Source organism: Aotus nancymaae, unplaced genomic scaffold (assembly GCF_030222135.1).
Source record: "Aotus nancymaae isolate 86718 unplaced genomic scaffold, 86718_ANA_hifiasm-v0.15.2.pri h1tg000010l, whole genome shotgun sequence".
In the NCBI taxonomy this organism is placed as follows: domain Eukaryota; kingdom Metazoa; phylum Chordata; class Mammalia; order Primates; family Aotidae; genus Aotus; species Aotus nancymaae.
In genome coordinates this window covers 63,430,779-63,452,685 of record NW_026988421.1, presented here as the reverse complement: position 1 = coordinate 63,452,685, position 21,907 = coordinate 63,430,779, and the positions used below count along the sequence as shown (strand labels likewise).

General features: G+C 56.6%; 2 protein-coding genes and 1 long non-coding RNA gene across 8 annotated transcripts in view; 2 read left to right on the top strand and 1 right to left on the bottom strand.

Moving 5' to 3' along the window:
* Positions 1–21,907, bottom strand: part of CDH23 (cadherin related 23) — a 421,218-nt gene that overhangs the window by 99,865 nt on the left and 299,446 nt on the right. The window contains exons 21-28 of one of the 2 annotated variants that reach the window (XM_064374253.1): positions 20,957–21,069; positions 19,698–19,805; positions 13,887–14,076; positions 13,404–13,549; positions 11,083–11,302; positions 9,164–9,316; positions 7,018–7,131; positions 3,576–3,724 (exon numbers count right to left, since the gene is read on the bottom strand). In XM_064374253.1, the coding sequence (XP_064230323.1) occupies positions 3,576–3,724; positions 7,018–7,131; positions 9,164–9,316; positions 11,083–11,302; positions 13,404–13,549; positions 13,887–14,076; positions 19,698–19,805; positions 20,957–21,069 (1,193 nt within the window). Of the gene's footprint in view, positions 1–3,575; positions 3,837–7,017; positions 7,132–9,163; positions 9,317–11,082; positions 11,303–13,403; positions 13,550–13,886; positions 14,077–19,697; positions 19,806–20,956; positions 21,070–21,907 lie in introns of those variants that run through there. The other variant, XM_064374248.1, reaches the window with a different exon arrangement.
* On the top strand, positions 67–468 carry CUNH10orf105 (chromosome unknown C10orf105 homolog). Its single transcript, XM_012460286.2, has one exon. The coding sequence runs from the start codon at positions 67–69 to the stop codon at positions 466–468; it is 402 nt and encodes a 133-aa protein (XP_012315709.2).
* On the top strand, positions 6,393–11,766 carry LOC110569427 (uncharacterized). Of its 5 annotated transcripts, XR_002479517.2 has the most exons (4): positions 6,393–6,883; positions 7,067–7,222; positions 9,217–9,288; positions 11,612–11,766. It is a non-coding gene; the product is annotated as an uncharacterized LOC110569427 (long non-coding RNA). The 5 variants fall into 5 exon arrangements; XR_002479516.2 differs by lacking the exon at positions 6,393–6,883 and having other exon boundaries at positions 6,896–7,222; XR_010341810.1 differs by lacking the exons at positions 6,393–6,883; positions 7,067–7,222 and adding an exon at positions 7,480–8,570.

Here is a 21,907-nt window from a genome sequence, read left to right as displayed (position 1 = left end):
GCACCTGCTGCCCTGGGTCCAGCTGATCTGCCTTTCAGCTTCTGTCCTGTTGCTGTTTCAGGAGCCATGAGCACAGAGGGCCCCAGCCTCACCAGCTCCCCAGCCATCAGCCCCCTCGCCTTTCTCTCAGCTCCTGTCACTCCCGGGACCCTTGCAGAGGCAGTCGGCCCCCTCCCCGTGCTCATCGCCCTGGCCTGCATCTTCCTCCTGCTGGCCACCTGTCTGCTGTTCATGACACTCTGTAAGCCGGCAGCGCTGGACCCGAGCCGCCACAGGGCTCGTGAGTGCATGCCCCACCACCCCGGGAGCCCCAGTGAGCCCCAGCTCCGGCTCTGGAAGCACCTGGGCTCGCTGCGCCTCTCCCTGCACAGCTTCCGTCGGGGCCAGTCCACCACCCCTCGACAGCCCCTGCCAGACCCCGGTGACAGCCACGGCGACTGCGACTACACGGAATCGACCAAGATGTGACAGGGTGTCCACACACAGGCCCCCACGACCCCCTAGGTCCTGCAGATCCTCCTGCCTCAGATAGAGACCGGTGCTGCAGGCTGCAGGAGGACAGTGGCCCAAGCAGCCTGGGCCACCTCCCCTCCAGAAGCTCCCTGCATGCCCAGGCCAGTGCCCTTTCCCAGAGATGGTCCTTGGAAGAGCACCTTCCTCTCTGCAGACTCCCTAGCTGCTGCTTGCTGAAGATTTCTGGTCAAGAGATGAGCACTTGTGGCTATCTGCGCCTTTGGCTTGAGGCTCCACAGGGGACAACCTGGGGCTCATAATCATCTCCTAGAAGCAGCACCCTCGCTCCCCACAGAAGCCTTGCCCTCTGGGTACCGAAGCCCAGCTTGCAGAAGTTGCTGAATGGCAAAGGTTCCCTTTGGTCGAGTGAAATGCTCAGCCTCCACTGGAGCCAAGGTACTGTCCTGCTATCTGTGCTGGCCCAGTGCTGGGGCAACACCCCAAGGCTCTCTTCCTTGGGTTTCCTGGGCACTGCCAGCATCTGCCTGGTGCCCTGTGCAGGCAGCTGCCTCCCTCCTGGGATTCGATGCCTGGGCCCTGGCTGGGAAGAGGGGCAAATGGGGGCCCTCCAAGCACAGTCTTGGCAGCCGTCTTGGTGGCCCCTCTTCCCGGCACTCACTAAGTCCAGTTGGGATCAATCAGGAAGGGACTGAGGATGGGTGAGGAGGCTCCCTTCAGAGGCCAGGGCAGGTGCTGTGACAGAGCATCAAGAGGCAGGGCACTGCCAGCAGCTGGAGGTGATGCCACCGGGGCTCGGAGGAGGACAGCTCACAGCAGCTCCACACCTCACCCAGGGAAAGAGGCAGCTTCCCTGAGGGTGGGATGGTCCAGACCTCTCCAGGACAGCTGTGTGGCCCCAGGCCTGGCCCATACTAGGGATGCTATCTGTATTTTTGGCGAGTGCTTTGCTGACTACCTGTCAAAGCAGTGCCACCCCAGGATGGCTTCTCAGAATCCCAAACCCTTGTTTGACCTCTCCCGACAAGGCCAAGGTGAAACACTTTGGTCAGGTCCCAAATTTGAAGGGTGGGCAGAGGGAGGACTTGGGCCGACCCACTCCTGTCGCAGTCAGCTGACTAGGATCCCGCCACAAAACTGCCCCTGGTTCTCTCCTCAACTCCTTTCCGGGAAAGGACTGCAGCCAGCCAAGTCTTCCCAGGGAGTGAGCTCTGGCTTGCCACTCCGCAGCTCCAAAACCTTCACTGGCTCCCTAATGTCAAATGGATACAGCCAAAGCTCCCCAGCCCAGGGCGCAGTGCCCTCTGCGATCAGGCTCCAACAAATCTTTCTAGCGTCATCTTGTCCAAAACTCCAGGAACACGGTCACCCCTGACTGTGGCTTATGCTTCACACACACACACTCTGTGAAGCCCTCCTGCCTGGACCCACCGCCACTCTCTCCCACCTCTCTTGGGGAGGACAAGGAACATTCTCTTGGCAGCATGGGTCCTTCTTGTCTACATCTTCTCTTTCCTACCAGCCTGGGAGCTTGCAGAGAGCCAGCCCTCGTCCAACCCCTCACTTTGACTCTCCAGTTCTGTGCACAGAAATATGAGGCTGTGTACAGAGGGAAGAGTGGCCCATCCTGGGGGTGTCCCCGCCCTCTCAGGCAGAAGTCTGGCGGGAGCTGGTACAACACAGAGCCTCATCTTCCCTGAGATGTCCCTAGATAGATTTTTCTCCAAGGAGGCCCTGTTGGAAAAGCCCACTTCCTTCCAAGCCAATCTGATCCCAAAAAGTGAGTCCAGCTTTACAAGAAACTTAGAGGACCTTAGAGAAGTCATCCTGAGACTGCATTTCTCCCTGAGAAATGGGAAGAAATCAGTGCTGCCCTATATTAACTCGCCAGCTCGAGGATTTCAGTATGAGTAGTATTGTGTAAATAGAAACTGATTCTTTGGGTTTAGAAAGTGGGGCAGGCCTCTTCCTTCAGGGTTTTGTCCCTTCCTCCCTTCTGGCTCAGTAGTCTCTTCCTGGTTTGCTTCCCATGGGGCCTCCCTGTATATCCCAGGCTGGATTCAGCCTGCAGCCATCCACTCCACCAGCAGGCCCTGCTTGCCACTAGCACTCTCTTCCTGAAGGTTGGGGTAGGGGATAAGGCTGCCTAGAGGCCTGAAGAAGGAAAAGCCCAGGAGCAGGAGGGGCTCTCAATTGGGTTTCAGGTGCCAGGCCAGGGGAGTATGCTCCAAGTCCTCACTAGCTGAGGCCCTGATAGAGAGAACCCTCTCCTTCCTCCTTCTGGAGCTAGCCACCACACTCTCTCAAATCCCCAGGGCTTTCTGGCTCTCTGTGTTTCTGGGAGTTAGCTCCCTGCTCCCCAGCCCTTTCCTGCCCGCCTCCTGGTCCCGATGCAGGGAGGCGAGCACTGCCAGCCTCCCACGCTTCTGCCCCTCCCAAGCCTGGGAGCCTGCCCCGGTGGGCAGGCCCAGATTTGCTGTTTGGCTCAGCCTCCTAGTTCAAAACCCCATAGCTGGTAAAGAGACTCATTCATTCCGGGCCTCCCTCCCCACCCAGCAACTGAGGCCTCTGGGCAGGGGTGGGGGGGCACCTAGATCGTTTTCAGGGTCCTCCCCTCTCTCCCTCTGAGCCTCGGAGCTGTTGTGCCTGCTCCCTGGGCAAAGGAACCCTTTCTTCTTCGGCCTGTTTACTTCCCGAGAGAGGAGCCTCGGCCAAGGGTGCTGTGAAAGCAGCTCTGTTCTGGGCCTTGCTGCGCCCTGGCTCACTCCTCAACTCCTTTCCGGGAAATTGTGACATCTCCTTCTCCCCCCTACTCTGAAAGGCCCTTCTGGGCGGGGTGGGAGATGTGGAGGGGGAGGCCAAGGCTTCTTTCTGTTTGTGAGGAGCCAGAGCCCTGTCCTTAGCTCTGCAACCTGGGGGCCTACACTCCCTGGGATGAGAGAGGGCCTGGGTTCCCCTTTCCCCACAGCACCTTCCAGAGCAGCAGACCCACCCTGGGTACTTGCCTGGTTCCGCCCTTGGTGCCACTGAGTGTATGCCCTCAGGGCTGTGTGGCCCCACCTCCCCTCACCCACTGCCTGCCCCAGGGGCCATGGGCCACCTGCCTGCACGATGCTGTGGCCTTCGGGGATGTCCTCAGGGACGCTGGCCTCATAGCTGCTCTGCAGAAAGATGGGCCGGTTGTCATTCACATCCAGGACGGTGATGAACACAGTGGCTGTGCCAGTGTGCCGCTTCCCTACAGGGCCGTTGTCTGTGGGAGTTGAAGGAGGACAGGTGTTAGCAGCTGCCTGAGACAAGGTCACACTTCCTGCGCCTTTGCACACTCCCGGGCACCAGCCAGAGAGGTGCTCTGTTCTGCCCCACCCGCCTTAGCCTTTGCAAAGGCGACTTCCTTTTTAGCTTAGGAATACCACTAACAGTATCTGATGCTTAGATAACACCATGTGCCAGGCATTCTTCCAACCCCTTCAGTCTTCACAGCAGCCCCATGAAGCAGGCACTATTACTGTCATCCCCATTTTACAGAGGAGGTAATTGAGGCACTCAAGTGGATTGAATGATGGCTCCCAAAAAAGACAGACCCATGTTAAATCCCTGGGAAGCTGCGAAGGTTAATTTATTTGGAAAGGGGCGTTTGAAAATGTAACTACATTAGGGATCTTGAGACTTGATCACCCTGGATGATCTGGGTGGCCCACAAATCCAATGGCAAGTGTCCTTATGAGAGAAAGGCAGAGGGAGGTTTGAGAAAGAGAGGAGGCCGTGTGCAGATGGAGGCAGAGGCGGGATTTACGCTGCCACAAGCCACGGAACGCCTAGCGGCTCCAGAAACTAGCAGAGTCAAGGACCGATTCTCACCAGAGCCTCTGGAGAAAGCATGACCCTGCCGACAGTTTAATTTCTAACCTCTGGCCTCCAGAACCAAGAGAGAATACACTTCTGTTGTTTTAAGATACCACGTTTGTGGTAGTTTTTCATGGCAAGTTTAGGACGCAGATACAGGTACTCAGAGCAAAAAGCCCATGGCTGTCAGGAACAGCAGGCGTAGCACCCAGGTCAAACGCCTGGATGGGCCCCCTCGAGGGGCAGTTGTCCTCCACCCCAGTCCACAGCGGACAGGAAGGATGTGGGCCCAGGGACGCCAGATCTCCTGATTGCTCATGAGAAATTGAACTTCTGAGCTTTTCAATAAAATCTCCTGATTTTAAAATATTCACAACTAATGGTCATTCTTTATAAAATATTGGATAGGTCAAACAAACGTGCCCTCTGCATTCAGGGACACGGCCTTTGCTTGGGATCTAAGCCTCAGGTGCCCAGAGACTCTGTCCCTCCAGTTCCCAGCAGGACTCTGCCAGGGCTGGGGAGGTGAGGAGGATGGGGAGGATGGGGCGCTGGCTCAGCCTCAGGGAAGCTCTTGGGTTGTCCTCCTTGGAGGAAGGAGCTTGCATCCAGCACTGCATGTCCAGGCAAGAGTGGTCACCCCAGGGAGGAGCACGGGCAGCTGGAGTAGCCTGGAGACCTAGGGTGACTCCGTCCTTCTTCCCCAGGGCAGCTGACCATATGTGGCGGTGGCGTCACTCACTGGGGGTAGGTCCTCCAACCCTCCGAAGCTCCTCTCCAGGCCAGCCTCCCAACACCTTTGGGGGCAGTCTTATTGCTCTGGCTGGGATCGGTGTGTGTGTGGGAGGCTCCCTAGAAGGCTGACTAAAGTCCTCTCCTCCTTCCAGCCAATGCCCAAAGTGAAGGCTGGACTCAGGGGTGATGACCAGTCTCCAGAGGGTGGGCAGCCATCCCAGGAGGGGAGGAAAGCAGGGGAGAGGGCAGAGGCATCTGGGCATGGGTGGGCTGAGAAGGAACTGAGGGTTGGAAAGAGTGAGGCCCAGAGAGCTGATTCCTTTCTTACTCAGAGCTCACTGCAAACTTCCTGGAAGGACTAGGGGCACCTGGGGGCACAGGCCTCATCATGCCCTTCTTCCTCTCTGGGGCCCTCAAGGGCTCCCTGCTGCCCAGAGACCAAAGACCAAATTTCTAGGCCAATGTTTAGGCCACCATGACATGGCCCTGCCCGATCACAGCCTCCCCTTCCCCAGTGTGGGCCACTCCATGGGCCAGCTGCTGTGTGTGCACGTGTGCTTGTGTACGCAGGGCCCTTTCCCACCTCCAGCTCCTTGCAAGGGCTGGTGCCTCTGCCTGAAATGCCCTCCCTGCTTCTCCATGTACTGAAACCTTATATGGCACCCAAGGCTGCAGTAGGCACCCCTTGTTTCTGCCCATCAGCACTGGCCTGTGCTCCCCTGGGAAGACCATGCCCTGACTGTCCCCTGCGGACTCTCCCTTCCAGGCTCTGAGGCCTGGGATGCTGGGTAGGTGGGATGGCCCCCAGCTCCAGGGATAGGCATGTGACTTAGGCCTAAGTAACCAGCACATCTCACTTCCCTGGCCACAGTGTGGGGTTCAGGGATGGGCACTGGGGCAGAATGGATCTACCTAGAGCTGATCTGAGGACTTCTGCCAGGGACGGGAAAGAGACAGGTGTTGTCTTCCCTGTTGCTGCACTTGAACCTGAGAATATGTATAGGTGAGGCTGGAGCAATGACCTGCCACCATGTGTGCTGAGGAATAAAGCCAACTGATATGGTTTGGCTGTGTCCCCACCCAGATGTCACCTTGAATTGTACTCCCACAATTCCCACGTGTTTAGCCAATGGGAGAGAGTTGAATCATGGGGCAGTTTCCCCCATACTGTTCTTGTGGTAGTGAGTAAGTCTCATGAGATCTGATGGTTTTATCAGGGGTTTCTGCTTTTGTGTCTTCCTCATTCTCTGCCTGCTGCCATCCATGTAAGATGGGACTTGCTTCTCCTTGCCTTCTGCCATGATTGTGAGGCTTCCTCAGCCACGTGGAACCGTAAGTCCAATTAAACCCTTTTTCCTATATAAATTACCCAGTCCAAGGTATGTCTTCATCAGCAGTGTGAAAACGGACTAACACATCAACACACAGGAGGCAGCACCAGCCAATGCAGAGACTGAAGCCTGAGGTGCCACCTGAGCCCTGAATCCAGTCATACCTGAAGCTACATCTCCCAGTGGACTGGTTTTGTCAGCCCATAGTGCTGAAGTCAGCTTATTTTATTTTAAAATATGCAAGTGAAAGAGTTCTAACTGACTCAAAGGCACTCCCAGATGCTGATTCCTCCAGGAAGCCTCCCATGACCTCTCCCCTCTGTGTTTGCACCACCCTTTGTGCCTGATACTCTTATGTCATCCTTTTCCCTTCCTGCTGGCTTGCCTGGATTTGCAGTGATTTGTCTACACGTGGGTCTCCCAGGCAGCTCCCACCTTACCATCCTAGCATCTTGCATGTAGCACCGAGCAGGGAGCCTCATGCCCGGCTGTAATGTTTAGTGAGTATCTGGTGCCCTTTCTCCACTGGCACCAGGGCAGAGTTCAGCCTTTAGCAAAAGGCCTGCTCCTGGGAGGCACCCCATGTGAACTTTGCCCAGATCACTGCGTTGGTGGGTGTGGGGCTGGCGCGTACCGATGGCCTCCAGGATGAGCATGTAGGCGGCTGTGGTCTCCCGGTCCAGGCTCACCACGGTTCTCACAACGGCATCACGGTAACCCACGCTGAACTTCCCATCCAAGTTGCCACCTGTGGGTGAAGGACAGAAGCTTCAGGCTGGGAAACAGAGCTCCCAGCCAGGGAAAAGGGGGGCTCTGCTACTGAGCTGGGAGCCGCCATGGTGAGTCCAGGAGTGGGAGGCTGTGCTGTCGACTCAGCCCTGAGGCACTCTGATGCGGGTGCAGCTTGGGTGGGCTCAGTGGGGGTGCTGGATGCCTGGAATCAGTGCCCACCCTTGACGGAGCACCTCCTGTGTACAGGCACTCCACACAGACCATTTCCTTCAGCCTCCACTTTACAGAGGAGAACCCACTGCTCCATGGAGTGCCTCTGCTGCCCTGCGTTCTCCATGCACGGGTCCCTGGGTGTGTCCTTCACCCCTCTGCTCCCTGACTGTCCTGCAGAAGCGTATGAGCAGCTAACCTGCATAGGGGCTTGTATATGTGGCTGAGGACTCTGCGGTTGGCTGAGCATCCCCCACATCCCTTATCTCGGAGGTGGGATGGGCTGAGGAATGAAGCTCCCTGAGTGGGGACACAGAGGCTCCACAGAGGGAGGAGTCAAGGCAGCTGTACAGAAGACAGGAATTACTGAGTCTCTTTGAGTTCTTCGACAGGTGGGAAGTGTGAGGATCTCCTCTTGGGGTGGACGGGAGCCAGGAAGAACTCCTAGAAGTGTGGAGACCCCTCCCCGCCACCTGGCAAGCAGTGTGGCATTCTGGCCAGCAGAGGGCACCACGGCACCATCTTTGTGGTGAGCTTGGGTAGGACTGGGCTCAGCTCCTTGCAGAATGCGCACTGAAAATCCGGGAGGGCTCTGGGCAGGTCAGCAGGAGCCCGCCACTTTGGGGTGCTGAAGAGTCATCCTGCAGACTGCCAGGTGCTCCTGTCCTTGCTGGTTTGCCCCTGGGGAAAGCCTCCTGACCCTCAAACGTCCAGTGCTCCCGAGCGTCTTTAGTACCATCTGCAAGGGACACAATCTGGCTCCTGGGGAGCCCAGGGAAGAACTAGAACGCAAGTAGCATGGGTGATGGAGACCCAGGGCTGGTGCCGTGTGAGGGGTCTTGGTTACTAAGCCCTCCCTCAGGCCGACTTGAAGGCCAGACCGTGAGGAGTGGGCCTGAGGGTGCTGGGCCCCTTCGGGGAGGCGCGGGAGGAAAGTACAGGCTGAGGGCTGGGAGGCCACGTTGACCACAGCAAAGGCCGTGGACAGGCTGTGAGCCAGGCTTCTTGCTTCATGGGGAGGCATCCGGGAGGCTGGTATGTGCCCTGCCCGTGTGTACAGAAGCACAGATGCCTAGGCAAAATGTGTGTTGGTAGGCAGGTCCTGGACAGAGAGAAGACTGAGCCAGCAAAAGGGCCAAGGGGGGTTGAAGAACGGGGAAGACTGTGCCCCCATGTGTCCCGGCACCTCTCATGTGTGTCAGGGAGGCTGAGAAGCTGTTCTCATCCAGGAACGGCAAGTCCAAGGCATGTGTGCCACCATCTACCAATCCTCCCACCGTGGCAGACATCACTAATCCACTGCGGCCCCCTTTCCCCTGTGAGCCAGGACATGGCCTCATCATCTGTGGTCACAGCTCTACAGGTCACAGCTAGGCAACAATTTTGAGCTACAACCATTTCATTTAGGGAGATGGAAACCACCTGCCTCTAAACAGATGAGAATTCTCCTGAGTAACGGGTACCCGAGGAAGGATGAGGCCACATTTCTCCAGTTACTGCTCTGTCACCCAGACTTGGAGCGGGGTGTGGGGCTCAGGGCTCCCCCTAGGAATCATGGGGCCCCACCTCTCTCCAGAATGAACCTTAGTAGATCCTCCCCCTGCCTACAACCAACATGTTCAGGAGGTCCCCAGGGAGCCAGTCCAGAGTGATCCAGCTACAAAGCCCTTGGGAAGGGAAGAAGCAAATCCTCAGGGAGGCACCAGCAGGGCTGAAGCCCAGTGGTGGAGCCCTGGCCTCTTTTCCACCCTCACCTGACCCCGCATCTAGCCTGGCTGTCTATCTGGGAGGGGTGGGCAGGGCCCCGGCAGGCCTGCACAGGCCGGGGTGGGCAGCACCTGTGATGAAGTAACTGAGCTCGGCATTGAGGCCCACGTCGTTGTCCGTGCAGTTCAGCCAGACCACCCGGAACTCGCGCGGCACGTCCTCGGACACGGACACGTTGTACACAGCTGGGAAGAAGGTGGGCATCTCGTCGTTCACATCCAGCACTGCAGGGGAGAATGGGCGCCGGGGCTAGGCCTGCCTTCTGCTGCAGACGACCCAGCTCCAGAGCCGCGGCTCCGGCTCCAGCTCCAGCTCCAGACCAAGTAGGGAATGAATTCCCAAGGGAGTCACGGGCTCCAAGTGGCATCTGTGTTAACACCTCCTGGCCAGGAGCCCAGGGCCCCACATGCCTGCCAGGGCCAGGACCAAGCCCATCAGTGCTCCAGACCCTCCTGCTGTCCCTGTGCCCTGGGGGTTTACTGCTGCTCAGCTGTCAAAGGTGAGAGAGAAAACCTTAGAACCTCTCTCTGGGATGCACCTAACGACGACCATGGACAGTCATGACAACGGTGACGACGGTGACCATTTACGAGCTTGTCCAGTGTGCCACGCCCATGCTAAGTGCTTCCTGGACAGGACCACATGCGGCCCTCAGAGCATTGTAGGAGGCAGGTATTATCAGACACACTGTGTAGCTGAGGAAGCAAAAGCTCAGAGCAGCTGAGTGACTTGTCCAAAGTCACACAGCGGCAGAGTGGAGGGGCTGGAGCCTCAAGGTCTACCCTCAGTATGTAATGGAGCTTCAGCAAAGGGCGCTCACTTTGATAATCCCATCCCCTGAAATAAGGTTTGATTTCCCTTACAGATTTGTTTATTCAGCTGTGCATGCTTGGCCCTATTCCTCAGGCAGAGGGGCACTTGGACAACCTTTATAGCGAAGTGATCCCCACCCAACTTGGGTTCCTTTACGTGGTATCCCCAGGAGAGATGCTGGGCCCCTTTGATGATATGGCTTCTGCTCAGTCTTGGAAGAAGGCCCTCCAGGGGTCCTCTCTTAAAGCTGGGACATACTCCCTGTCAATCATCTGCCAAAAAGTGGGTCCTGAAACTGACACCATAAACCCACAGGAAGCCTTGGAGCGATGGGAGAGAGTGTCGTGCTCTCTGAAATCCTTACCGTCTTAGGTCTCAACTAAAGAGGGTCGGTGTCTGTGCCTGTGCCAAGCTAACTACTTCCTTTCCTGCCCCTACCATCCCACAGAGGCCGGCAGAGCTAGGATGGGACCAAACAGGCCCAGGGAACAGGCCACGTCTTGCCCGTTAAACTCTGCCCTTATTTCCCTGGGGTTATTCCTGGCAGCTTGGCAACAGCTCATGTCCCCATCCTGTCCTGAAAATTAAAGACTCATCCAGCATGGAAACGGCACCCTGCCCCTGCACCGATAGAGGGCAGAGACCGTGGGAATGAGCGCGACAGCTCCAGCGGGATGAGGATCTTAGGGAGTCTGGGAGTCCCAGCTGCTCTCTTCGCAGGGTGATGCCCTGCCGCTGCCAGCCCAGGCATTCCACACCCATGGGAGGGGGAGGTCTCCTTTAGGTTTCCAAACAAAAACTCTGGCCTTCCAAAGAAGATAAAGGGCTCTGCACCCTCCCTGGCTGCTCATGACCCTGAGGTCCCGGCCCCAGCTCAAGCAAGCCCCCTTTGCTGTTGCTACGATCCAGGGCTAGGAAGAATGGGGGGGCGGGGACTAGGCAGCAGGTCCAGGCCACTGCCCCTGAGCTCTGGGGCACTGAAGGCAGTGGCCAGGTGCAGAGAAGACTCTGCAGTGTTGAGTGCCTCCAGCTGAGGAGGGTGCCTCATTAACAAGGGAGCCTGTGCCTACAAGTCCAGCAGACAGCAGTGGGGGACACCGGCTCCCCACTCCCCCGGCCCTGACCGAGGCCTGTGCCCACGCACTGAGCACACAGCAGAAGCCCCCTCGCCCCTCACCGTGGATGGTGAGCGTGCTGGTGGAGCTCTTGGTGGGCGTGCCCAAGTCACTGGCCACCACCCGCAGCTGGTACTCGGCGATGCGCTCTCGGTCCAGCTCGGCGGTGGTGACCACCACGCCGCTGCTGCTGTTGATGAGGAAGTCCATGCGGGGCATAGCCACCTGCATGCGATAGGACACCAGGCCATTCAGGCCCTCATCTAGGTCGACGGCCACCACCTGAGGGCAAGGAGGGGCAGCGTGAGGGCGGAGAAGGGACACTGGGACGGATGCTTCTCCCCTAATAAGTGCCCCCTCCCCCGCTGAGACACACTTGGCTACAGCCAGACACATATGCTCCCCTCTGAGCCTTTGGCCAGGCCACTGTCCCCAGGGGACCCTCCCAGACGCTAAGAGGGTCACGCACCAGCTGAAAGGTGTCCCGAGGCACCAAGTGAGGCCGACAGCAGGGTGGCAAAGGGACTTTTTAGAATAAGAGCTCAGGTCTTTACATCTCTTTCCCCCTTCATCTCCTGCTCTCCCCATTAGGAAGCCCTCCCAGATTTGGAGCAGCTGTTCCAGCTTGAAGACCCCACCATGATCTGGAGCTCAACCACATAGAAGATGGGAGTCACAGGCTGCCCCTCCCCACTTTGCTTGATTTGTGAAATAGCAACAACAAAAATAAAATGACATCAAGGGTTCTTTTGTAAAAGTCACTTGAGGGTTTCATTATTTTTTAAAAAGTCATTTGTGGCCATGTACAGGCAAGCCTCCTCCCTAATTCCATTTGCACCTCCAGCCCCCATCAGATTGCCTGACTCAAGACCCTGGTACCCTGGATATTTTACTGAAGTGGATTCAAGGCATTTGGGGAAAATGTGTAGTAACAGTTGAAGGAAGAGTTTGGGATTAAGCCAAGACTCTCAGGACTGGGAGACATCATCAAGGTCGTCTGGACTCAGCTTGAATGCTTTCAGGACAGGGTGCTCAGTATTTTCACTTTACTTGCACACAGCTCTACCCCCTGGAGACCGCTCTTCTACACAACCAGCAGAAATCTGTGTCTCCTGAGGTCCTAGGTGGGCCCAGGGAGCACAGTTCAGGGGAGGAGCCTCGTCCTGTATGTGAAGACAGTTTCCAAGTTAAACGCTCCCTACTCCTTCCTCTATGAATTCAGAAGTTGCATTGGTGGGCATCTTTATTCGCCAGTGTGAGCCCCCAGAGAACTGGGGTTAGGGGCTCACTCTCTCTCACCGCACCTCCCCTTGGCCTGGGGCTTCCTCAGGACGGGCTGCTGTTCCCTGGATCGAGGCGCCCCCTACTGGGGGCTTGGGGAACACCATTCACCTCCTCCTACCGATGAAGAAACTGAGGCACAGTGGGCCTGTGGGGCACCGCCAAGCTCACCCCCTCTGGCATCCTGACAAACAATCCCATCTCCTTCTAATGGGAACAGGCTAACCTGATCCTGCCACTGCATCTCAGGTATAAGCCCTCATGACAGACACATAGTGATCGCCACAGCTACCGTGTTTTCCTGAGTCCAAGTTCCAGGGTGCTTCATCCATGTGTCTGATTGAATTCCCACAGCACAGTCAGGCAGGTACTATTATTATCTCCGTTTCACAGATGAGAAACTGAGGCTCAGAGAGGGTAAGCAGTTTGCTCCAAGCCACAGAGCACTTGGTGGTGGAGCTGGGATCCACACTTCTATTGGTTGGACTCCACAGCCCATGCTCTTAACCAGGAGGGTCTCTGGTGTTTCCAAACGGCCCCTGGAGGGCTGAGGTTTTGAAAGGACTTGAAACCCTGGATGTCATCTTCTCCAAACCAGCACCTTCAGGATCCCCCTGACCAGAGGATGATGGAACAGGAGGCAAAGAAGCCAGGCCCAAGATCAGACCCTGCCTTGTGTGGCCTCAGGGTCCTGGGCAAGTCTCTTTAGAGCTCTGCAAAGTGGGCAGAGGCCCCTCTACTACAGGGAGCTGATCCGGGGCTTATGGAAAAGCATGGGAGAGGCAATGCCCAGGACTACACTCATCTGGCCTTCTTTGTATTCTAGAACCATCTGCAGGCCAGACATCCATAATCAGGCCCTGAGAAACTTGGACTTGGCTTGCAGAATTCCACCTTTGCCTCCCTCCCTCTCTCTGCCTCTGCCTTTGCCCATCTCCCTATCCTTTCCTGCCATGTTCCCCTCCATGTTTCCAGAGCCTCTGTCCTTCAAGCCCCAGCTCCTCCCCTGCCCAGCCCCTGCAAAGTGCTCCACCTGGGCGAGGCCCCTCGGGCACCCACCGCCCCCTTCTGGGCTGGTAGGGATGAAATGAGTGAGACTCACTTGGTAGATGGAGACCCCCGTGGGGGTACCTTCGAGCACCTCAGCCACAAAAGGCAGGTTCTGAAAGGTGGGGTCATTGTCGTTGAGATCCAAGAGGTTCACAAACACTGTGGCACTGCTGGTAGCTCTCAAAGGGGGTCGGCCACCTGGGGAGACCAGGGTGAGAAGGGGCCGAGAATGGGGTAAGATGGGTGCAAGAGAAAATGGACAGGAAGAAGGCAAGTGGTGAGAGGGTGTCAGAGTCAGAGCCTTCCATCCCAGCGGCCCCTCTGGGAAGCAGCCTGAGCCTCGAAGCTCCCCTCCCCAGCTCCCTCCATTCCCTTGGGGGGCTCTGGGAGTCATAGCTGGGGCATGGGTATTACTGTACTCCTGGTGATCAAACACAGCCCTCCTGGGTGGGCCCCAGGTTCCCCAGAGGCCCAGTCACTGGGGATGCCCAGAGCCTAAGGTGTGGGGGCTGTGAGGGGCGAGAGGGGTCCGTACAGTCAGTGACGGAGACGATGATTTTGCGCATCAGCTCCGCCTCGTGGGGGTCGGGGTTCTCCCGGTCTAGCATGGCATGGGTGGTGCGGATCTTGCCCGTGGTGCTGTTGAGGCTGTAGAACTTGTTGGGTGGCTGGATGCTGTACACCAGGGTGCCATTCTCTCCCAGGTCTGGGTCCACAGCCACCACCTGGCAGGAGGGAGCAGACCCCTTTGCTGAGCCAGGCCCAGGGAGGGTGTCTCTGGGCTGGCTGGGGGTTTCTAGCTCAGACATTGGTCCTGGGGAGGAGGCATCCTAGCTCTGTCTGGCCCAGGAAGTGTTCTGAGAGGATTGGGAGGCAGGAGGTTCAGAAAGTGAATCAGCAGTGGAAGCCTTTGGGTGCTCTAGCAAAACCTGTCCATTTCCGTCTCAGGCAAGTCCCTTTCTCCTGGGCTTCCAGATCTGTGACAGGGGGTGTAACCCTGCCTGAGCTAGTGCATCTGACGGCACCTGGTACACACCTGCAGGGGCCCCCAGCAGGCACCCAGTGTCCCAGAGGAGCCAGGCCATCACCAGCTACTGTGTGAACGAAGCAGGTATATCTAATTGTGCCCATTGCACGGATGAGGGTCAGTGGGACTCCCAAGGCCTCAAAGCCCGGAAGCACAGAGCTGGGATTCTAACACACACACCCCACCACACCCCTACACCCCCACCCCCCACCCCCCCCACACCACACACACACCCACACCCCATCCCCACACACACACCCCACACACACACCCCACCCACCCATACACACCACACACACCCACACATCCACGCACACAGCCCCCCACACACACCTCCCTCACACACCCTCACACATACACACCACCCCCACACACACACCCCACCCCAATACACACCCCACACACACACCTCACCCCCAGACACCCCACACACACCCCACACACACACCCCCCCACACACACACTACACACACCCACACCCATGCACATACCCCCACACACCCCCTCATACACACAGCATACACACACCACGCGCACACACACCCCCACACACACCCCACAGCTTTGTGCCCTTCTGTTCCAGACATTCAGGGGGACATGTCTGTGGGTTTTGGGCAACCAGGGGGCCCCCAGCAGGTCCCTGACCATGGAGCTCTCCAGGGGAGGGCCGGGAAGGGCTGGGGAGCCTGTGCTCTGGCTGAGATTTTTGAAAGGATTTGAAACTCTAGATTTTGGAGACTGGGTTCGTTCCTCATCCTCAAACCCTCCCTTCCTTCTTCTGAAGCTTTAGAATGTTACACCAGGGATGACAGGGCATGCGGAGGAGGCTATAGCTGGACCCCACTTTCAGAAGGTGGGACCCAGTTAGCTAGGGCAGTCACGGGGCTAGGGGAGTGTTGAGGGAGGAGAGGGCTAAGTGCCCCAGAAGGGAGGAACACCATCCCTGGTGAGAAGCAGGGTCTCAGGACTGGGCCTCAGACACTCTGGCCTCTTCAACCCTCCGGCCCACACCCTGGCTCCCCACTTATAACCCCCATGTCACGAAGGGGCCAGTGCTCAGTGCCATCCTAACCTAGGGGCAGTGAGCCCCACAGCCTGCTGTGCCTTAGTGTCCCCGATCCCACACAGCCAGGTCATAAACAAAAGGCCAAGGGCCCCCTGAGGTCTCCTTGTCTTTGCCGAGGCCTTCTGTGTACACTGATCCCCTGCTCTGTGGGGAAGCTCGCTCACCATCCATTGCCTTGCTTTTCACAAGGAGTAAGCAGAGCCCAGAGAGGCACAGGCCGGTCTCAGGGTCACACAGCACCACCCTTGACACTGACCCAGCTCTCAGCCTGGAGGCTCCTGAGGTGGCCCTTACCCTTCGATCACCCCCGACCCTGCGCTGCAGAGGTCACTTTGGCACCAGAGGTGGACGAGGTCAGTGGGGGGTGGGAGGTGACCACAGTCCGTGGGGCCACATCAAGACAGTGTCATTCTTAACTGCAGGACAGTCGGTGATGACAGCCGGGCCTTGTCAGCTCCTTCATCTTACTTGATGTGGAGCCTTTTGTGCTTTGGCAGCAGAATCTGTCCCTCCTCTGCTTAATCCCCAGCCAGAGGTGTCTCTGGGGCCACCAGACCAGAACAGACAGATGAGCTGACCTGGCTGAGAACTCCCATCTGCCCCTGTCCGTGGGCCCTGGGGAGGCCAGCGGGAGAGAGGCTGATGCAGGGCTGAATGCGGTGGCACCTAGACCAGCTTCCCCTTCAGAGAGGTGGGGGCAGCCTTTGCTCTCACCCCGGACTGCTCAGCCCTCCTCTCCCTTTTCAACCTTGCAGCACCAAAGGGTAGGGTAGGGGAGGTCCCTGCCTTCCAGGCCTGAGGTGTCTTCATCTTGCTGTGGGCATGTTGCCTCAGTTTCCCTAGCCTCCATAAAGGGGACCCCAAAACCCCCATTTTGCAAACAGGAGACAGGGCTCTTAGGTACCGCAGGCATAATTCAAACCAGGACAAGTCATTTTACTGATGGACTTAGGAGACCAGCATGCCTTGCGTTTCTACAATGTTTCTCTCAACCATTTGAAAAGGGAATTTTTGTTTGTTTGTTTTTGTTGAGATGGAGTTTTGCTCCATTGCTCTGGCTGGAGTGCAGTGGTGCAATCTCCGGTTACTGCAATCTCTACCTCCTGGGTTCAAGCAATCCTCCTGCCTCAGCCCCCCGGGTAGCTGGGATTACAGGCAAGAGCCACCATGCCCAGCTAATTTTTGTGTTTTTAGTACAGACAAGGTTTTACCATGTTGGCCAGGCTGGTCTCAAACTTTTGACCTCAAGTGATCCACCTGCCTTGGCCTCCCAAAGTGCTGGGATTACAGGTGTGAGCCACGACACCCAGCCTGGGGGAGAGATGATTTTATCCCTGTTTTATTTTTCTGGAGGTGACTTGTTCCAGGCCACACCTGTTGCTGAACAGGCTGAGATGAATTTCACATGGGGGGTGTTTTCTCCTCTTCTATCCCTTCTTCCTGCCCCCACCATGCCAGAGAGTGCCAGGGTAGCTGCTTCCAAATGACCCTGGTTGGGGCATGGACACTGGTTTTGGGCCTCTTGACTGACTCTCTGGTCACAGGGTGGGTTGAGGGTACAGGAGAGGGTAGAGGGCTGTGACCCCTCCTGCAGGCTCCCTGCTGGGCGATTTTGTAGATCTCACCACTTTCTCCTCATTTATTTCCAATTTCATGCCCGTCATTTTTCTCCTGCCTGACGGGGAATAATTCTCTCCTTCTCCCCTCTCCTTTATTTTGCTGGAGGGCTTTGAAAGGCTCTAAATCAATGCCCATCAGCCAGGTCCTTGAAGGCAGCTGCAGGAGCCAGGAAGGAGAGTGGGACCAAAATCTCCCTTGCAGACAGAGAGACGGTCACTCCACCAACGCACGCCTGTGCAGGTGGAATGGTCAGTGCCTGTGTGCCAGGCCACACCTGGTGCATGCAGATGTAGGTCCGGCAAGGAGTCTGGCTTTTGCACAGGGAGATCTGGGAACCATTGGGTTTGAGCAGAAGAGTGATGTGAAGATCCCCAAAGGCAGGGTGAGAGCTTCCTTTTTTTTTTTTTTTTTTTTTGGAGACAGGATCTCTCACTCTGTCACCCAGGCTGGAGTGCAGTGGTGTGATCTTGGCTCACTGCAGACTCAGTCTCTGAGGCTCAAAAATCCTCTTGCCTTAGCCTCCCGAGTATCTGGGACCACAGGTGTGCACTACCACACCTGACTACTTAAAAATTTTTTTTGTAAAGACTCAGAGTGGGGGTCTTACTATGTTGCGCAGGCTGGTCTTGAACTCCTAGGCTCAAGCGATCTGCCTGCCTTGGCCTCTCAAAGTGCTGGGATTACAGGCATGAGCCACTGCACCTGGCCTGGCATTGCTTCCTGTACCCTCAGCCTGACAAGCATGAGGCCTGGCATGCAGTAGGCATTCTCTGATGGCTCGTGGGTTTCCTGGAAAGTGAGGAGGCACTGGGCAGCGCCTCGGTCCATTGTCTGTGCCTGCTTATGACTCAGAAGGATGTGTGAGGAGCTGGAGACTGGGTGAAGGCCGCGGGGACCAGAGCTTGCAAAGGCCCAAGGCTGAGTGCAGTCCTCACCTGGCATACCTACTGCCAGACGTACTGTTTGATAACGGTAACGCAGGCTGGTGTCCCACGCAGCACCTTTCTCCCAGAGCAACCTTCCTTACTTGCCCCTCAATTCCCTTCGGGAGGAATTTCCCAGAAACATAAGGGAAAGGGGAGGGTTGACCAGAAAGTATTCAGAGGTGAGATCCAGCCCTAGCTCTTGGAGTCCCTGGCTGGGGTGAGGAGGTTGTCCTGAGCCAGTGCAGTGCCCACGAGGCAGCGGCAGAGAGCACCCACCAAAGGGCCCTAGAGAGCCGTGTCAAAGGGCCAGGGTAGTGGCTTCTAAACCTGGCCCTGGGCTGGAAGGAATTCCTCTGTGGGGCTTTGAGAAATGACAGATTCCAGATTCCTCACTTCTGCCCTATGCCATTGGATCCTCTGGGAGGGGCACCCTCACACCAGTTGACATCCAGTCAGTGAACACGTGGAAAGGAAGAGAGGCATGACGGCCAATCCTTCCCTCCCTCTCTTTGTCCTTCCTTCCAGGTGGACCTCCTCTCCCAGTCAGAGCCACTGCTGGGTGTGGTTGCTGAGGGTGAGGCTGGAGAGGCTGGGCATTACCAGACCAGAGCTGCTTGGGCTCAGGTAGGGCAACTTTCCTGGAGAGCTGGATGCAAAGTTATCGATTCTCCCATCCCACCGGAGTTCAAGTTCCTCAGGACCTGGCCACCTGCTAGGGCACCCCTTGAGCCAGCAGAAGAATAAGGACTGGGTTAGGTAGTTTCTAATCCCTCGTCTCCAAGTCAGACCAGGGTTCAAGTCCTGGCCTCATCCCTTACTAGCTCTGGGACCTTGGGCAACCCTTTAAGCTCTAAGTCTGTCTTCTCCACAGAACAATGGGAGCAGAATCCCTCTGCCATGTGAGATGATGAGGAGGAGGAGAGAGAATTCCTGAGAAGCCCTCAGGTGAGGCTCAGGGCACTTCCCAGGTGTTCAGTAAATGGCATTACTGTGAGTGGTCAGGATTCATGTCCCCCGCAGGGCTGGGTGGTGGCAGTGGGGCTGCTCATGTGGGGACAAGCCTCCCCAAGTGAGGTCACGTGGTTACAGGGTGACAAGAAGGCTGAGAAATGTGGATCTCCCAGCAAAGCAGATGGTGTGGGCATGGGACCTGGGCCTCCTCAGTTGCCCCAGGATTCTGGTCTCTGCTGTGGATGCCCTGGCTTTGGCTGCATCTCCCCTCTGCACCCTGAGTTGTGCACATCCCTGCCCATGAGCACATAACACACACACGGGCTGGTGCAAACCTGGGCCAGAAAATTCCTGATCAGCTAACCCAGACTGATGACTGCAGGGACGCAGCAGTGAAAGAGAGGCGCTGCGGTGGGGCTGGGGCTTGTGCAGTGTGGGGGTGGGAGCTCTCCAGAGGGAGTGGCCAGAGTCCCCGGCTCTAAGGGCACATGTGGCTTGCAAGCAGAGCCGGCCTGAGCTCCCCTGCCACTGTCCCTGGGCTGCCTGAAGCTCCCTTTGACAAAGCCTGAGGCCTGCTGACACTGGAGGCCAGGTGAGGGCTTTCCCTTGACCTCGGACTGCCTTTCAGCACGCCAGAGAACGGCTAGAACTCTATTGCAAGAGCTGGCTGAAAGGGACACAGAGTCCACCAGCCCCGCATGGCAGGCACCCCTGGGAAGGGCTGCCTGGCAGTTCTGCTGCTCCACCACTACCTACCGTGGTCACGTCCGAGTCTGGAGGGGTCATCTCCACCAGGTTGATGTAGTAGGGTGCGTCCTTCCATGTGGGGTGGTTGTCATTGATGTCCAGGAGGGTGATGTTTACCTGTGAAACCACAAGGGGCGCTGTGGACGAACCCAGCTGAGATGGGCCAGGGCAGGCAGGGCCTGCCAGGGGAAACAAGCTCAGATGCCCACGGGCCATCTTGACATTAATTCCACCAGCTCCACCAACCTTGGGAGCCTTGGGCAGGGCCTGGGCTTTCAAGGACAGGAAGGAGCCAGGCTCCTTTAGGAGAGAGAGTTCCAGTGTGGTCCCATTAGGAGGCAGTGGAATGGATGTGATGACCCCCGAAATCCTTGCTGTGACCTGGGATTTCTCCCACCCCTTCCTCCAGTCTTGGCTGAAGGTGACTGACAGGGTGGGGGATCTCATAGAATCCCTTGAGCTTCCCTGTCTCAGCTACAAGCCAAGCAATTTCCCTGCCCACCTGCCACCAGGTACATTCTTTATAGGGCTCTGATTCCCAATAGCAGGGGCCTCCCTTGATAGAGTAGGGCACTGGGGATTTTTCCATCAAATCCCTGGCCACGAAATACCATCTCAAGCCTCTCTGGCTGGGTAAGGATGGGGATGCTGCTGGCTGGGTTCGAGCCACAGTTTTGAGGGAGAGCCAAGGAAACTGAATGGGGAACAAAAAGGGGAGGTGGCTAGAGCGACTGTCAGCAGGTCCTCCCACTTCCTCTCCCACAGAGGTCTTCTCACTTACCCTCACTTCTTCAGCCCAGAGCTCATTCAGGGCCCACACAGTTTCTTCCTCTAGCTTTCTACTCTCTGGGGCATATTGGCTGGGGAAGGACAAGCCCCCAGGGACCCTCCAGTGCTCTTCCTGGCAGGAACGCCTGCTTCTGCCTGTTGGCAGGTGCCAAGGCAAGGAGGGGCCTATGGGGCTCATGCCTTCTGCCACCTGCCCTCCTGGATTTTTGGGGGCAGCAGAGAAAATATTTTATTTTACTCCTCCCAAGTACCCTACATTCCTGGTGGTGATGCCTTTCTTCCCCACAGCTGTGGTGGCCCTGGGGGCTGACCTCTGATGATGATCAGTTGGTTTTTGCCCCCTCACTCACTTTCACAATGCCTCACACTGGCTCAGGACACGGGGGTCCAGAGGTACAAGGCGGGCAACCTGAAGATGAGCGGGGAGCAGGAGCCCGGCTGGCGAGGGGAAGCTGGGCGCAGGAGGGGGGCGCACTCACAGTGGCGATGCCAGTTTTCTGGTTGTGGCCCACACCCCCGTCCACTGCACGAACGATGAGGATGTATTCAGACTTGGTCTCTCGGTCAAGCAGAGATGTGGTGGTGATTTCCCCTGCCGGAGAGAGAAGTGGATGTGTGAGAGGGTTTGGGTGGGCCAGGGTGAGAGCAAGGGAAGGGGAGAGAGAGTGAGGGAAAGAGCTACCATGATCTGGCAGCCTGGATGTGTTCCTGAGATGGCGCTCACAGTGGGAGATGGCAGAGCTCCCATGCCTTGGGAGCCGGGTCCCCAGAGCTGGGCAACATAACCCCACGAGGAGGAGATATTTGCAGATGTGTGGAAATCTAGGCTGATTCTCGAGGGTAAGGCCTGGAGAACAGGGCAGGAGGGCCATCAGGCCTTGGGCTCAGTCACAGATCACCTCTTGTTTAGACTTTTGACATTATCTTGCTGGCTTTATCATCCTGAACTGGTTACTTCCAACCTTTGTGCTTCAGTTTCCTCATAGGATCCAAAGGGAACCATAATAGGACCTACCTCATAGGGCCGTGGTGAGGTTAATCTAATTAGTATCATGGAAATCTTAGAACAGTGCCAGGCACAGTTTATTTATATAGCCACAGAAATACAATGACAGGAAAGAAAAACACCAGGTGTTCACGTGTGTTCTCACTTGTGACTCATTACTGGGCAGTTCAACCTATTCAACCTTATCACGCATTGATAATTAATAGTTATAAAATAGTTTCCTAATTACACTGTGAATAGCATAATTACATTGCCTCGAGTTTTTTTAGTGTGTTAAATGTGAACAATTAAACAACATTTTTTGTTCACCTGTATTTGATCTTTGTATTTTGGTATAACTGAAATACAACTATCACCCTGGTAGCGGTGTGCTAGTAAATGTTTGACAACTGGCTCCCCAAAATAAAAAGAAAAGGCATTTGCC